A 17,034-nucleotide genomic window follows, 5' to 3' on the forward strand; every position below is an offset into this window, starting at 1 on the left:
CAACTTTTTAAGATTAGAGCACCTTACAAAAATATTGCCTCAACACAAAAATAAACAGAATGTTTATTAATTCAACCTCTGAAATAATGAAGCACATCTGTGAGTATTCATACATAAAATGCTGTTCAAAATAAATTATTTCTTGAAATAAGTAAGATACAGAAGAGAGACTATAGGATGCTGTCATTTATGCAACATACTGTATTTCCAGAAGAAACTGGCAATGGTGATTGCCTTTAAGGATGGACAGTGGATGGCCGGGAGAAATGTTGGATGAGAACTTACTTCACGCTGAATTGTCAGAATTTTGTAATTTTGTATAATGTGCATATACTGACTATTTGTGAACTATTAAGCATTAATAAAGTGATATAAAACATAATATTCATGAATATATTTTTAAAAACTAAAAATTTATTCACCAGTGGAATTAATATTTTAAATGTTGTGTTATAGATGATCAACATCTATCTATAGCAGAGCAAGAATACTGGCTGAAATAAGTCAATGGATATGGCATGTGTATTACCTCACCTATTTTGCTGCTATATCCATCTTTATTTTAAAAATGTTACTGATCTGGTGGTAGGATAGTTATAAATGAAAGATTTTTAACTGGATGGTACTCAATGAGGTCTCTCTGATCTATCCAATATCATGTATACAACAATTTTATTTACAAATCATAGCTCTTTATACTTTACAGACAATATTGACCCAGCAAGCAGTCAATTGTATACATGGTTTCTTGGGAGGCTATGAGTACTTTTTCAAGAGCCATGAGACTACATAAGAACACCATTCAACCATAATACTCTGTTTTTCATTTGTCTCTGAAGTGGTGGTAAAGCTATTAAATTAATGTAATTAGTCCCACTTGGAATGCGATGTTTAGTTATTATGAAATGCCTAAGTGCTGACTGAAATGAAAGACAACCCAGTTCAGGTGATACAAAGGAAATCAATGTGAAAAACAAACGTCATTTTTAAACTTTGTTTATTTGTAGATTAAAATGTAATGCATTACAATTTTAACAATCACTTAAAAAATGATTTATATCTGCATAAAACAGAAGCAAAACAGAAATACATGAATTAAAATGCCATCTTGCTTCAAGTTTCCAAATCAGTACTTTAAGTACTTATATGCATTGCAAGTATATTATATAAATATACTATGAATAATCTTGAAACTACAATAAATATCAAGTAGGTTTTTAGGCACACGGCATAAGAAAAATGCAGACTCTGCATAATTCATGAGAGTGCTGAGTAACTCACTCTTAGTTCATTTTCACACATATATTTTACACAAAATATACAGCCATCACTCACATGATCCTCAATCACCTCTGAATCTCATCTTTCATCCCAGCATTAGTGCCTTCTTATGCTTTGATGCTATTGCTCTATACAGCTATTACATAAGAAAATACTTTGCAGTTTTCTTCAACTAATTGCCTAAGAAGGTATCAATGCTACCAGAATCAATACAGCCTATCTACATGATATATTCATGGAAAAGTGCTGAGAGGCACCCACTTAAAGAACTGCTCATTGTGATACTGGAAGTTACCCTGAAGGCAAACTTATAAATTTTAAGGTATACCATTTTAATTGCCAACACTACTAAACCCAGAAATTATTAGAAACTGAGGTAACACCAGTTTTATTATTATTATTAAGAGATAGAAATACTTGAAAATACACCAAAGGTACTTTAAGAAAAATCCTTACAAACATAGACCTCAGCCATCCTAAGATTTGTCTGCAATCCCCTTTCTGCACAAATGTAAACCAAAGAATCCAAAGGAATGCTCGAGTTGAACTGACATATAAGGATTAAAGATCACAGCCACGGAACACCTGAGAGCGCTCTCTGAGAAGTGAAGCCTAATGCTTCTCTTAGTAGAGCCAATGTTCATTGGTAAAAATGAACCAAATAAAACCCACTGACTTTTCCCCCAGCTACAAATCAGATTCTGGCATATCTGGCATAATATCTGCCATCAGGTACCCTATTCCATACCGTCCATTGGGAGCAGTATCCAGAGTTGGGGATCCACTCTGTTTTCGATAAATATTTTTACCAAAATTTGGAGATGGCACATCAGTTGATGTTTTTCCGTGAATGAGGCTTGTATCATCTCCCTCTAAGTTTACAGGCTCTTTCAGGACCCTTCCTCTCTTATAGGTCACAGATGCTAAATTACCGGAACTATCATCTACAAGGTTGAAGCGACGAATAATGAAAACTACAGGGACCGGGAGTATTGCAAGGACAACCAGAGAGATACAAACAGCCATTCCCCATGCTGGATAGCTCAGAAATTCTTCAGATGCCTGTTAAAGTAGAAAATAATAATTGTTAATAATCTTTCCTTGCACATACATAAAATATTGTACTGGCTTCAGGTTTGTAAGCAGAGAATCTGGGCTGGCTTTGTGACTTGCTTTGACCAATAGGAAGCAGTGGAAGTGACAGCAACTTCCAAGACTAGACTTAAAAGCCTTCCAATTTCTGCTTCTGTTTCTTAGAATGTTGCCCTGATTTCATACTGCTTGAAAAAGTTATAAATGAAAGACCATGTAAAGAGAGAGCCTAGCCTCCTCCAAGCTGAATGCAACTGCTTGAGTTGGCCCAGGCAAGAAAAGAACTGGTCAGCGCAGCCACAGAACTGGACGAAATAATAAATCAATGTTGCTTTTAGCCATTAAGTTTTAGGGTAGTTTGTTACTAAGCAATAGATACCTCTTACATGTGTCATATATCTTTCTAAAATCTGAAAACAAAACATTGAAGCACATCTGGTCCCAATGGTTTTGGTGAGAGAACACATGAATTTATGCCTTAGTCTAGAATTATTAACCATAGGATAGTCAAAGGTCAGAGGTTTCTCTAAAAATAAGCACTTCGATTTTACAGCTGACACATACCTCATGATTACATCATAATTCAGCTTGAGAATAGAAATTAAAATAGTTATTGCTAATAATGTAAAAGTTATAACAGAATTTTACTTCAAAATTTACTTATTTTATATTGTGTATTTTGATAATGCATACTTTCATTGTTATATAGTATCTGAGATACAATTTATTTTGGTTTTTGTTGTTTGTGTGTATGGTTTGTTTTCGTTTTATTTTGTTTTGTTTTGTTTTGTTTTGTTTATGGATAGAATCTTGCTTTGTCACACAGGCTGGAGTGCAGTGGTGATCATAGCTCACTGTAACCTTTAACTCCTGGGCTCAAGCTATCCTTCAGCCTGAGCCTACTGAGTAGCTAGGACTATAGGCATGTGCTACCATGCCCAGCTAATTTTTTTTATTTTTTGTAGAGACAGGGACTCTCTATGTTGCACAGGTTTTTCTCAAGCTCCTGGCCTTAAGTGATCCTTCTGCCTTGGCCTCTCAAAGTGTTGGGATTATAGATATGAACCACTGCACCTGGCCTGGGATACAATTTATTAAAACATTTCTGGAGTTTTGATTAATATGTTTTCTAGAGTCAAAGGCCCAATAATTATTGGTTCATCAATGTTAAGATGGATATATCTTCTTTAATAAGGACAAAGTCAGTGTTTCACATGTGTTAAAACCATCCACAATGTATTTAAACCATCATATATGCTTGGGGCAAGGCACAAATGTAAATCTCATATATTTGCATAAAAGCTATGCCATTCATTAAACAGCGAAAAAATACTGTGAAGGAGACAAAAGAAAAAGCCCTCTAAAAAAGCTTTTCATGTACCTTTTTAAAATTTAATTTCATTATTTTGTGTTTACCTTATTTTCAATCCATGCGTTATAGCCAGGAGGACTCAATCCCATATTCACGATACTAGCTATTAGAAGTGATAATAGCATTAGAGGAGAAATATATTTCCACATATAGTAGTAATATCTGCAGGGAGCAAAGCCCAGCATATCTTTTAGGTCTTCCATAAACCTAAATAAAAAGAAAGTATTTAATTATTCCTTAATATAATATTGCTAAACCTTAAAAATGTGCATTGTATTAATGGTTTGACAAAGACTTAGCCATGGATACCCTATGACATTTTATATGACTGTATCAATGTTTCTATATAAAGATGACTTATAAATTAAGAAAATTTATACAGTAAAATGAAGCCAGTTAATTCTTACATTGAAGATGTCTTTTAAGATTCTAGAGAAGTTTGGAAGAATCATAAAATACTATAATTTTTATTTAGTGAAAACTCTCTTAAGCTAATTATTGAATTATCCTCCTACTGGTAACTTTCTATTCAATAAACACTATATTTTCAGTACATTAAAAATTTCTTGTCTCTTTTTTTGTGACACAGGTAATAATTACTAAAAGGAATTATTTAGAAATTATTACTTTTAGTAATTATTCCTTATTAAGGAATATGAAGTAACTATATATTAAGGAATCATTATTATGCTATTAATGCTATGACATTAAAGAATTATTACTTTCAGTAATAATTATTTTTCAGTAAATAATAGTTTTACTAATTATTAATTTTACTAATAATTTTACTATTACTTTTAGTAATAATTAGCAAAAGTAATAATTTATTAGTATCACAGTATTAAAAGCATAGTTATAATTCCTTAATATTATCAAACATACCTAACTGATGTTTGTATTTACTGAACTCTCGTTTCTTTTTACAGTCTGAATTTTTTAAAACGTCTACATATAGTACCTAATTGTTAGGTATCTTGAATCCTTTCCTTTCTTATTTTACTTTTTTTTTTTGAGACGGAGTTTTGCTCTTGTAACCCAGGCTGGAGTGCAATGGCACGATCTTGGCTCACCGCAACCTCTGCCTCCTGGGTTCAGGCAATTCTCCTGCCTCAACCTTCTGAGTAGCTGGGATTACAGGCACGCGCTACCATGCCCAGCTAATTTTTTATTTTTAGTAGAGACTGGGTTTCACCATGTTGACCAGGATGGTCTCGATCTCTTGACCTTGTAATCCACCCACCTCGGCCTCCCAAAGTGCTAGGATTACAGGTTTGAGCCGCTGCGCCCAGCCCTTATTTTTCTTTTCTTTTTCTTCCTTCCTTCTTCTTCCTCCTTCCCTCCCTCTTTCTTTCTTTCTCTTTTCTTTTCTTTCTTCTTTGAGACAGTCTCACCTGTTTCCCAGGCTGGAATACAGTGGCACATTCTCAACTCACTGCAACCTTGGCTTCCCAGGTTCAATCAATTCTCCTGCCTCAGCTTCCTGAGTAACTGGGATTAAGGGCGCCACCACCACCCCTGGCTAATTTTTGTATTTTTAAGTAGAGATGGCATTTCACCATGTTGGTCAGACTGGTCTTGGACTCCTGACCTCAAGTGATCCACCCACCTCAGCCTCCCAAAGTGTTGGAATTACCGTCATGAGGCACCGTGCCCAGCCCAGTCTTAATCTCTATGTTTCTCCTCCCTTTTGTATTTCTTCCAAGTTGCTCCAGAATCTTAAAGGACATCTTTAATGTAAGAATTCTATACCTGCCCTTTAGACAAAATACAAATTTGAAGAACAAGAGACCTCATTTCGAATCACAGTCCCATGTTCTTTTGATGTATATTTTAATCTCTCGAGGCTTCATTTTTGGCATTTTGCAAAAAGATAATATAATACCCACCTTTGAGGGTTATTGTTAGAACCATAAACAATGAATGCATAGCATACTATCTCACATATGGTGCAAAATCAATAGATGCATCTATTAGTAGGATTATTTTTTTCTTCTGTTGTTATAAATAGTGTTATTCAGGATCATTAGTGATTAAAAATAGAGATTCTTTAGTAAGTCTATCATAAATAATGAGCTGTCTAAAAGGAAATCTATATTACAAAGGTATTCATAGATCAGTCCAATAACAATATCAAATTCCATCATGGTACAGGTTACTAGTGTTGAGTAGCCTAGTAGAATTTAGAGAAATCTGGCCTTGAAATGAAGGTCAAGGTTACAATACTGGCTCTACAGCTAACACATTGTATCCTCCTGGAAAAGAAGGGGCAGTAAGATATGGGTCATACTAGTTAACACAGAGTTTTCTTTTTATTATAGAGTTTATTTTTTAAGAGCAGTTTTTATGTTCACAGCAAAATTGAGCTGAAAGTATAGAGATTTCTCATACAGCTCCAACCAATACACTTGCATAAACTTCTCTATTATCAGTATCCCCCATGAGAGTGGAACATTAGTTACAACTGATGAACCTAAGTTATCACATAATTATTACCTAGAGCCCACAGTTTACATTAGAATTCACTGTGTTGTACATTCTCTGGGTTTGGACAAATGCATAATGATATGTGTCCACCATTACAGTATCATACAGAGTAGCTTCACTGCCCTAAAAATTTTGTGCTCTGCCTATACATCCCTCAAGCTGGCCCAACCCTTTCAACTGCTGATCATTTTGCTGCCTCTATAGTTTTATCTTTTCCATATTATAATATAGGGGAATCATACAGTATTTAGCCTTTTCATAAGTGGATCCTTTCACTAAGTAATCTGCATTCACATTTCTTCTGTGTCTTTTCATAGATTGATAGACTGTTTGTTTTTAATGCTGAATAATATTTCATTATCTGGATGTATCACAGTTTATTAATCCATTTACCTACTAAAGGATATCTTGGTTGCTTCCAAGTTTGGGCAGTTATGAATGCAGTTGCTATAAATACCCACACGCAGAATTTTAAGTGGGCATAAGTTTTCAACTCCTATGGGTAATAACAAATAGTATGATTCCTAAATTACATGGTAAAAGCTATTACTACTATTATTATATAGTACATGATTATTAAATGCAAGTTCCCCTACCCTTCCTGGCCTGGTGCTTTTGGCAATCATAAAAAACAGTCTCTAATCTTTGTTACACTGCTCATTCAATACCAACAATATTCTTTATGTTTCTTAAAAGGACTCTGGTCTTCACTTAAGGTGATTTCATTACTACTTTACATAGAGCTGTAATAAGCTTGGTGATCTTCTTACCTCTCAGTCCATATATGTGATTAGAGACAGTTACTATAAAAAGTATTGAACAAATCCTCCAAAGGTCTTTTCCCTTGAGATTACTCTGATGCTTCATGTCATATCAAATAATTCAAAGGTTTGAACAATGTACCTGATTGATATGAAAACTATATGTATTTGATATGAATTTATGAATAAATAGTGAATTTGTTCACTGTTAATGCATATAGTGAATTAAGTAATGACTCCACATAAATATAATGTTTGTGTGCAGCAAATGACATATACATCTCAGAGCTGGGAAAATATCATTACCCGATATTGTCCTGCTGTATAAAGCATTGTGACACATGCACTCCCCTCATAAAACAATTTAGCAAAATAATTAGGAGATAAGCTTTAGAGTTAAGTAGAAATGGATATGAGTCCCAGATCTGCTGCTGTCCGGGTGGGTGATGGGCAAGTACACGGGGTGTCTCTCTAAGCTTGATTGTCCTTATCTGTGAAATGCAGATAGCAACTCAAAAGAACGTAAGGTTCTTTGAACACTGTCAATATTTACTAGATCCTGAGAGTTACCATTTGATAACAAGGAATAAATCAAAGCTCTAAAATTCTACACACTATTACATCCTACACGATTCTACTTACCCAATAGATGAATCTACTTTACCAAAACTTTTGAATCAATAAAAGCCTGTAAAATATTTCATTTTAAAAAGAATTGTTCCCTCTATTCATTTCTTCTTCTAAATGAAAAGAATAATAATAATTGGTGTTTTCAAAATAGAGATAAAAGAGAATACATAAAAGCAAATATACTTACTTATCTATGCCATAAACAAAGCATACAGCAATATTCTCCAAAATTACTACAATTAGCAGAGGCAATGTAGCAGAATAATCATCAAACATTGTAACAAAGTAATTTCCAGAGCGTTGGACAAATATCAGGCCAATACAAAATGCCAGAAGACAACAGATGACTAGACAAAAGAAACAAAATGAAAAAATGAGATTCTATTCAGAGCCAAGTTCTTTAAACGGTATTATAAATTATTATATATAAACTTTTATAACATGACCATCGTATAAATAGGTAATACCTTTCCTGATACATGGTACACAACGTATTAGGAATTAGGTTGCCTGGGTGTGGCCACAACAGTCATACAAATTTATTCTAACACAGCAATTTCTTTCACTGAGTCTGTGGAAACTCCTTTATAAGTACAATAATAAATGAGACAAAATTTAGAGAAAATTTTAAAAGTATAAATTTTCATACTCTATTTCTGTAATTAATAGCAAAGTGACTTCTTCAGGCAGCAAATATTCATAGGTCATTTCTTCCTTTAATAATGTTACATAGTATTGAAATAGATACAAAATTTTTAAATTAATAATGAGACTAATGAGGTTTGTAAGATTATAAAACATATATATTATCTATTTGATTGAAATAAGTTACTTGTAAAGTAAAACTGGAAAAATCTGACCAGACTTAACCTCAGCATCAATTCACATTTATATCTTTATCTTTGACTGAACAGGTTAGTTTGGAAACAAATTATAATGGAGTTGAGCAATCTAATCATTCAAATAACATCTAAGAAAAATTATCAAAAAACTTTCCCCAGTAATATTTAAGAAACAGATGCATAAATTTCTGACCAGCTACTCCTTAGAGAAGTTTCTGAAACACATATGATATTCCCATATTTTTGTTAGATTCTTTATTCTTTTGTGCTTATTAGCAGAGAAGCCCTCAAAATTAATAGATGACTACATTCCATTTCTCAACCACACTTTGGCAGAAGTGAGTAAACTTGAAAGTAGAATAGTAATGGCAGCTAAGGAAAAAAGACATCCATGTATTCAATCATGAGTGTAGTGTTCCCTAACAATTTCAGCAAGTATGTGTTAAATGAAGAAACTATCTCAATCTCTTAAGTACTAATCCTAGTGCTGTGAATTACATCATACAGAAATGAATATAATATGTGAACATATAATGTAGAACTAAAAAGCAACATTTACTTGTATTCCACTGCATATTAAATTTAAATGCTTACCACAGTATAAAATAAGATTGCATTATCTCACTTAATTTTTATAACATCCCAATTGAACAATGTATTGCTTTGTTTACAGATGAGAGAAATGATCCTGAAGAACATTAAGTAATATGCTTAGTCTCAGGCTGGAAGTAGCCCAGTTTGTATTTGCACCTTAGTCTGTCTGCCTCAACAGCCTCTGTCCCTTTCATTATCTCCTAATTACACCACAGTATGAGGCAAATATTAAAAAGTGCATTATAAGTGGTACAGACAGTAAGAGTTTTGCTGGAGATGTGAGGGGAAAAGATAATGAGTAATTCATTTTCCTAAACCTTACTGCACTAAAAGAGAAGAAAGCACACCTACCAAAGAAAATAATGTAGTATTTCACTGCAGTCAAGTATGACTACTATTTGAAGCATCAGTATGATCCTAAAACTCAAGAAGTGGGAAAGAGGGTGAATTCCCCTTTGCTCTTTCCAAATAAGTCTTCTAGAAGGAGTTAGAAAATACTACTTTATGTGATTTTCCCTTTACACTGTTACTTTTTTCTTAACTTGTAAGCCCTTTACTATAGGAGGGAACAGTTTGGATATGGCAAGCAATGACAAGAATACAAAAATGACTTTAGCCTGCATGTCAGGCAGGACATGGATTTTCAATTTTCCTATTAAGAAGTAGAAATCACTTTCTTGAATAATATAAAGCAGTTTCTCACTTTTATTCAGCTGAATTGTGGATACATAGCTATCAATATTAACAAACTGCTGAAATTGAATTGTTTTATACACACACATACATGCACATGTACAAACACATACAGACATACTTATCACAGCAGCAAGCAATAAAGGTATATATTTCACAGTTATTTACACATAAATTATCAGGAAATTTTTTATGGCTAAAAAAGAGCCTTGGGGATTTGCACACCACTGCCCAACACTCAGTGTTATCTGTATAATTTTTATCCAGTCTTATTTTACATCACTTACCAATATTGTGTTTGTACTCTTGTCTGGTTAGCTTTCTTACTGTTGCCTTTATCTCCATTTATGTAAGTTTACTAAAGTCATTCTCTGACCCTTGATAAGATCCTTCCTCTTTCCAATTCGGCTTCCATCTCTTTCTCTGAGAGTTTCATCATATATTCAGATGACTTAGACTTTCTGAATTCTTACATGTAAAATCCGTTATGCTCTCTATCAGTATTTTACATGCTTTAAGTCTTATTGATGCAATCTGATTGTAATTTTAGTGTTACTGTTTTTGGAGAAGACTTTTATATATATATGTATATTTCTTATAATTTCTTTTATATCATTTAAATCCCTTAAATGGGAGTATGATGCATTAAACTGGTACCTTAATAATTGTAAGTTGGACATATTAACTACTACCCATATTGGTAAACCGTTTTATTTTGTTCTCTACCTGGAGACATTAACTACTAGTAAATCACTATTGCTGCTATATACAAAAACTGGATTTAGGTTTATCATTTTCAGCTATGCACTTTTTGGATAGGAATATTGCACCTGAACTTTTCTAATTATGATTATTTGACTTGTTTACAAAATTATACACAAACACTCCATGAGTTTAGTGTCAGTTATTCATGATAATTACATTACCATTAATAAATTATAACAATAATTATTAATAAATGATAAAATATAACATGTTTTAAAATCCATATTATAGAATATATAATAAAATTTATATAATTACCATTAATTAATAACAATAATTATTAGTAAATTATAATATAATAAATTAAAATATAATAAATCATATAATGTATTATATTTATATAACATATAATAATTTATCATGTTTAATAATAAAATATTTAATAATATATTATATTTATTATATTAATATATAATAATTTGTTATATTTAAATTAAAATATAATAAAATAAATCAATAAATTATAACAATAATTATTAACAAATGATAAAATATTTATATTTAAAAATCCATATTATAGAATATATATAATAAAATTTATATAATTATAATAAAATAAATTTATACAAAGTACACAATGATAAATAAATAATAATAGACATTAATAAAACTTAAAATATAAGACTTTCCAGCTTTTAACTCTAACTTTCACCAAGAATAAAATGGCCTGAATTCGTTCAATCAAAAGTCAAATACTAAAAACTCACCAGTAAGAATTTCTTTTCTCACTTTGAAAGTGTCCACAATGGGTGTGACAATCCCTTCAATAGTTCCAAACATGCTTCCAAGGCCTAGATTTACCAGCATGAGGAAAAACATCACTGACCAGAAAGGAGATGCAGGGAAATGTGTCATTGCTTCCGTAAAGGCAATAAAAGCTAAACCAGTTCCTTGAACAGCCTGCAAAATACACAAAATAGAACATTAGTACTGAATAACAAATAAACAATGGTTCTATATATCAGTTACAATAAGGAGGAAAATCTGAATAATGGCCAGGACTGCTGGAAATAGACAGGCTCATATCAGTTCTTAACCTGATAAATCATGTTATTATTCGCAGAACCTGGATTTAATTAGATCAAGCAGATCCAAATAATGAAACTCTGTTTACAGTTACTAAATAGAGTGAACGATTATGTTGCATATACTAAATATTTCAAAAGGCTACAAAAATGAAAAATTATATTAAATAATACATAAAATTTTTGCTTTTGTTAAAGCTTATGAATATGAATAGTGACTTATAAATATATAAATATGAATTATATACAACTATTGTTGGCTTATATATAAAGATTTAAAAATTTAGTTTTATCTTACCTCAAACTAGCTCAATTGCTGTAAAAATATATACATACCATGAATAATAAACTTGTTTTTATTTAAGAGAAAACTGCAAATGCAAAATGAAATGATGTGAACAGAATAAGTAGATTATAGGAAGTCAATTTTCAATGTAAAAAAACCTAAATCTTTACTTTTCTTACTTCTACTATTCCTACCTCCCTAATTTAAAAAGATAAAAAAACAGTTGGGCTGATATGCTGGTTTTAATTCAGAAGACACAATGAACTTCCAGTCAAATCTAATAACAAAATGAATAAAAAGACAGATATTCAATTGGGTGGAAAGAAATTGAATTCCTTAAAAATATTAACGTGAGTTTATTTTTATAAATACCACAAATGTTGAGTTCTAAAATAACAACTTACTTCATCTATGTAACTGTACCTGTAACCAAAATTCAAGTTCAAGTTGATTGTATTGTCTCAAAAATAGATGGAATTAAAAAAAAAAAAAACCTCTGAATGGCACATTAGTACTTATTTAAATATTTCCTTAAGGAATTTGAGGTTTTTATATTCATGATGGCTTTACATTTTTAATGAATAATATCCACACATGACTTTTTAGTTTCAAGTATAGTTAGCTATCATAATGTAAATTATTTAATGACTAATTTGTCCATTATGTTTTATGTTTTGACATACGGAGACAGTGGCAGCAAATACAAGGACGTTTCTTAATGGTGATCTATTTCTTATTTCATACAACATAGTTAAGAAAAGGAACTTGATCAGCTGGGTGCAGCGGTTCATGCTTGTAATCCCAGCACTTTGGCAGGCCAAGGTGGGCAGATCAAGAGGTCAGGAGTTTGAGATCAGCCTGGCCAACAGGGTGAAACCCCGTCTCTACTAAAAACAAAAAAATTACCCTGGCTGGTGGTGCATGCCTGTAATCCTAGCTACTCAGGAGGCTGAAAGCAGGAGAATTGCTTGAAGCTGGGAGGTGAAGGATGCAGTGAGCTACAATTGCGCCACTGCACTCCAGCCTGGGTGACAGAGCAAGACTTCAGCTCAAAAAAAAAAAAAACTTGACAATGACTTGTGGAACACAACTATTAAAATGTCTATTTTAAAATTATTCATGCATCAAAACAATCATATAATGTATATGTAGATGAGAGCCATAATTCTAATTCTGTGTTGAACATTATAGCAAGAAATATTTCAGACTAATCATCATTTTATGATGAAAAATCACATTATATTCATATTTTAAATTATTGTGACTCAATAAATGAAATAACTTTTTAAAGTAAAGCAATTTTGATTTAATTTAATTTAATTTGCCATTTAAGAAAACATATTGTCTAAAATGAAGAATGTAAATTCTAAAGGCCTTAAAATGCCCAGGAGCTTCTCTGGGCATTTTAAGAGATATCCCGGACATTTTAAGGCCCTTTTCCTGAAGGAAGTCTGCTGGATAATACATATTTTAACTTAATGATAATTATTTTATTGCTCAAACATGGCTCACTAACTTTATTTAGCTCTTCTTCAATTTGACAGGAATTGAGATGTAGAGCAGAAAACTCTTCTTCTTTCACTTTTTGAATGATGTCATAAACTAAATGATAATCTTCTGTGGTAATAGCTGAAAGGTTGATATGATGGGGAATAATATCCTCACTAATGTTTCCCATTTTCAAAAATTTCATGATCATCTCTGAATTTCTGAAAAATAAAACATACAAAGGAGCATATACGAGTTCTTTAGTGTATAGTTTATAAACAACTATACCATTATAAGCTAATGAATGTGGAATGTTCCCAGCACAAAGAAATGATTAATGTTTGAGGTGATGACTATTTCAATTACCCAAATTTGACCATTTTACATTGTATGTTTCTGTCAAACTGTCATATGTATCTCATAAATATATATAACTATCATGTATACATAAAATTATAAATAACAAAATAAAAAATAAGAAATAAAGCAAATGGAATTTAATATCCATACTGTGTTATGCATTTCTCATTTATGACATTTGCTTTGAAGCCCAGAACTGCAAACACCACCAGCGTTGCCAGGACAGAAGTGAAAAAATTGATGAAGGACACCAGGACAGCATCAAAGTGGCAGTTGTTATCTCTCTTGTTGTAGCTTGAAAAGGCAATGACACCACCAAATCCCAGCCCTAAGGCAAAGAACACTTGAGTAGCAGCTTCTCTCCAGACCTTGGGCTCCAGCATTATTTCAAGCTATTTAAAAATAAACATAATACAATCAGATACAATATAATATTTCAGAATAATTAAGTTTTATGGAATTAACTCAACTGTTTAAATATATTACAGTGATGTTTATGCACCCAAAGGTTATTTAAATCTGGGAAATAATATGATCTTAAGACTAAATAAACAACTTTTTCTTTTTTTAGGTAAGAAAGAATATGAATAAGAAAGTTTATCAGGTCTTCACATGGAGAATTTAAGTACATGGAAATTTTATACTTACACAGTGATTTTTAAATATTTTAAGACTAATTATCAAAGTAAATATGAAATGAGATATGAAGAAAAATTAATTATCTTCAACCATTTTCCATTATGTCTTTTTTCTTCCCATAGCAAAACATGTCAATTACCAATAAAAGTCAGTAAATTAGTTCACTTATACTCCATGTTTTGTGTTTTCTGGTGTTAAGCTAATGGTTGAAGCAGAAGACAATTACAAATTTGGTAGAGTTGAACTATTTGTACTTTGCATATTCACATATGTATTCTTTATTTATTCAAAAGTCTAAAAGATTTTTCTTTTAAAATAGAAGAAATTCATTTATATTGTCTATAAGATACTCTTCAGATCCAAAATTTATATTCTGAACCTGAAATATCAACATACGAAGGAGCACATGAGTTCTTTGGTGTATAGTTTATAAACAACTATGTCATTATAAGCAAAGGAATGCGGAATGCTCCCAGCACAAAGAAGTGATTAATGTTTGAGGTGATGACTATCCCAATTATCCAAATTTGACCATTATATATTGTATGCTTCTGAAATATCAGATTCCAAATATTGAACAGATATTTCATGTAGTTGTACTTTACGTCTTAGGTAATTATCACTGTTTATAATAAAAACTTAAATGAAACTGTACAGATCAGCCACGTGTGGCATACACCTCAATAAACAGTTTCAGTAATAATATCATTTAAATTGGCATTATATCTCTCTTTACTATTATAATAAAATTGCCTTTACTGAAAGCAATGTCAAACATGGCTAAAAACATGAGTTCTCCAGAGAGTTTCAGATTCTGATTCTGCCTGAAACTCTCTGGAGAACTCATGTTCTCCAGAACTCATGTCCTCTCTGAGTTTTCACTTCTTCAATAGAAAGATCAGAGTAATTAAGAAGTGTACCACTCACCACGGTGCTTACCACACTCTAAAAATGTTCAGTAACTGATCACATATATCAGGTATTGTGGCAAATACATGAACAAGCATTTTATATGGTTTACCTCATTTAATATGCACAACAACCCACAATGTTGTTGCTACTATTAACTGAGTCTTAGGAAGGTTATGTAACCTGCCTAAGGTTACACAGCAGCTCTGAGGTAGAGATAAAATAAGAACACAGGTAGATTCCAAAATCCATGGTCCCTCAAATAATAGGATGTATTACTTCAACTAAATTCAGTTATTCAAATCTATGAAATATGCTTTTTAAACATAATCATGATTATCTTCATAATTTATTAGCAATTAACATATGCATATTGTTTATTGACCGTTGCTACATTGTATTCTATTAAAATAATCTCAACTGTCTATCTCTACTTTACCCACTAGATGGCAGGAAACACATATTTAATAAAGACATTACTAGGATCCCTTCCAATTTCTGAACTAAATCTCCACTCAGTTTGAGGAGTATTTGATGTGCTTACGTACTTTCTCACCTACATAAACAATGGAAATTTAAAAAAATTTACAACTACTTCTCATATTGACTATCACATCCTACAGAAATGTAATACAGAGTCTTATCAACACTCAATTGAAAGTTAGCCAAAGAAAAATTAACACTGCAATAGTGACCCCCTGGTCCAGGTCAAAAATGTTAATTCATGCTGCAGTTTTCAGTACTGGGGCTATATATAATTATTATATCAAAGCATTGAAATTCTAAAATATTTAGTTAAATCAAAATGTTCAGAATTTTGTCACAAGCAATTGCCAATTTAGAAAGAGAATGTATTCTAAAACTTCACACAGAATTTGGTTGTCTTGAACTCAGAAAAGATTTTTTTTTTAGACATATAAGTTTTTTTGGTCATTAAGTATGGCCCATTTGAAGTAGATTTAAATTATAGTGTGGCTGAAACTCATAAATTTTAACTAGTTGTTCACAGAGAAGTTGCAAGAACTCTAAATGTTAAACAGGACTTTTAAAGTAGCTGAGAAAACCAGACACCAGAGTCAGCATTTTTGCTACTACAGAATGAATACCAACTCAGAACCAGACACACAAAGAACACAGCTTCTTTTACGCAGTATCAAGGCAGCTGCCAGGAATGACAAAGAATTCCAGAGAAGCTAATCCCTTCTACCCAAATCTCACAGCACATTGCTGGCTGCACATTCATCCTTCGGATAACTTTTAATTTCTAAATTAATTTTGAAATCATATCTTTAGACAGTTTCATCTTTATGTCTGCCTATGATACAATTAGCAAACTAATAGTGGGATGCAACCTCATTTCAGTGAATAACATGTATATATATATATATATATACACACACACATATATACTCAACAACTTATTTGTTTCCTGTTAAATTAATATAAAAGTTATGATTAAGTCCACAGTTATGATGAACCAGGTTAAATGTGCCCAGTGTTGAGTTTAGCTCTACTAAATTGCATGATAGATTATAAGTTCTAAGCCCTTGATGGAGTCTAAAGAGAATTTTCCTAAAATATACATATTTTCCTAACATCTATAGAAGTTACATAATTTCACAAGCTGATCACTATAAACATTCTTCCAGAATATACAAAACCTCAAAAAAAATTAACTAAGAAAACACTGATTTTTCTCTGAGAGAGTAATTTAGGTTTCTTAATCTGAGTTCATGGATTCTAGATGATTGGTCAACCTCTGGAGCCATTAAACAAATTAATATGTTCATTATTTTTTTGGTAAGAAAATCCT

The 17,034-nt window shown here is 31.8% G+C and overlaps 1 protein-coding gene across 1 annotated transcript in view; it reads right to left on the reverse strand.

The window, feature by feature from the left end:
- Window positions 1-980: 980 nt before the first annotated feature.
- The window catches only part of SLC6A15 (solute carrier family 6 member 15), a 59,736-nt gene continuing 43,682 nt past the window's right edge, over window positions 981-17,034 (reverse strand). The window contains exons 7-12 of the mRNA XM_035257153.3: window positions 13,824-14,065; window positions 13,342-13,534; window positions 11,222-11,414; window positions 7,808-7,967; window positions 3,790-3,952; window positions 981-2,343 (exon numbers count right to left, since the gene is read on the reverse strand). Of these exons, the coding sequence (XP_035113044.1) occupies window positions 1,969-2,343; window positions 3,790-3,952; window positions 7,808-7,967; window positions 11,222-11,414; window positions 13,342-13,534; window positions 13,824-14,065 (1,326 nt within the window). The 3' untranslated portion in view covers window positions 981-1,968. The remainder of the gene's footprint in view (window positions 2,344-3,789; window positions 3,953-7,807; window positions 7,968-11,221; window positions 11,415-13,341; window positions 13,535-13,823; window positions 14,066-17,034) is intronic.

Source organism: Callithrix jacchus, chromosome 9 (assembly GCF_049354715.1).
Source record: "Callithrix jacchus isolate 240 chromosome 9, calJac240_pri, whole genome shotgun sequence".
Taxonomy (NCBI): Eukaryota; Metazoa; Chordata; class Mammalia; order Primates; family Cebidae; genus Callithrix; species Callithrix jacchus.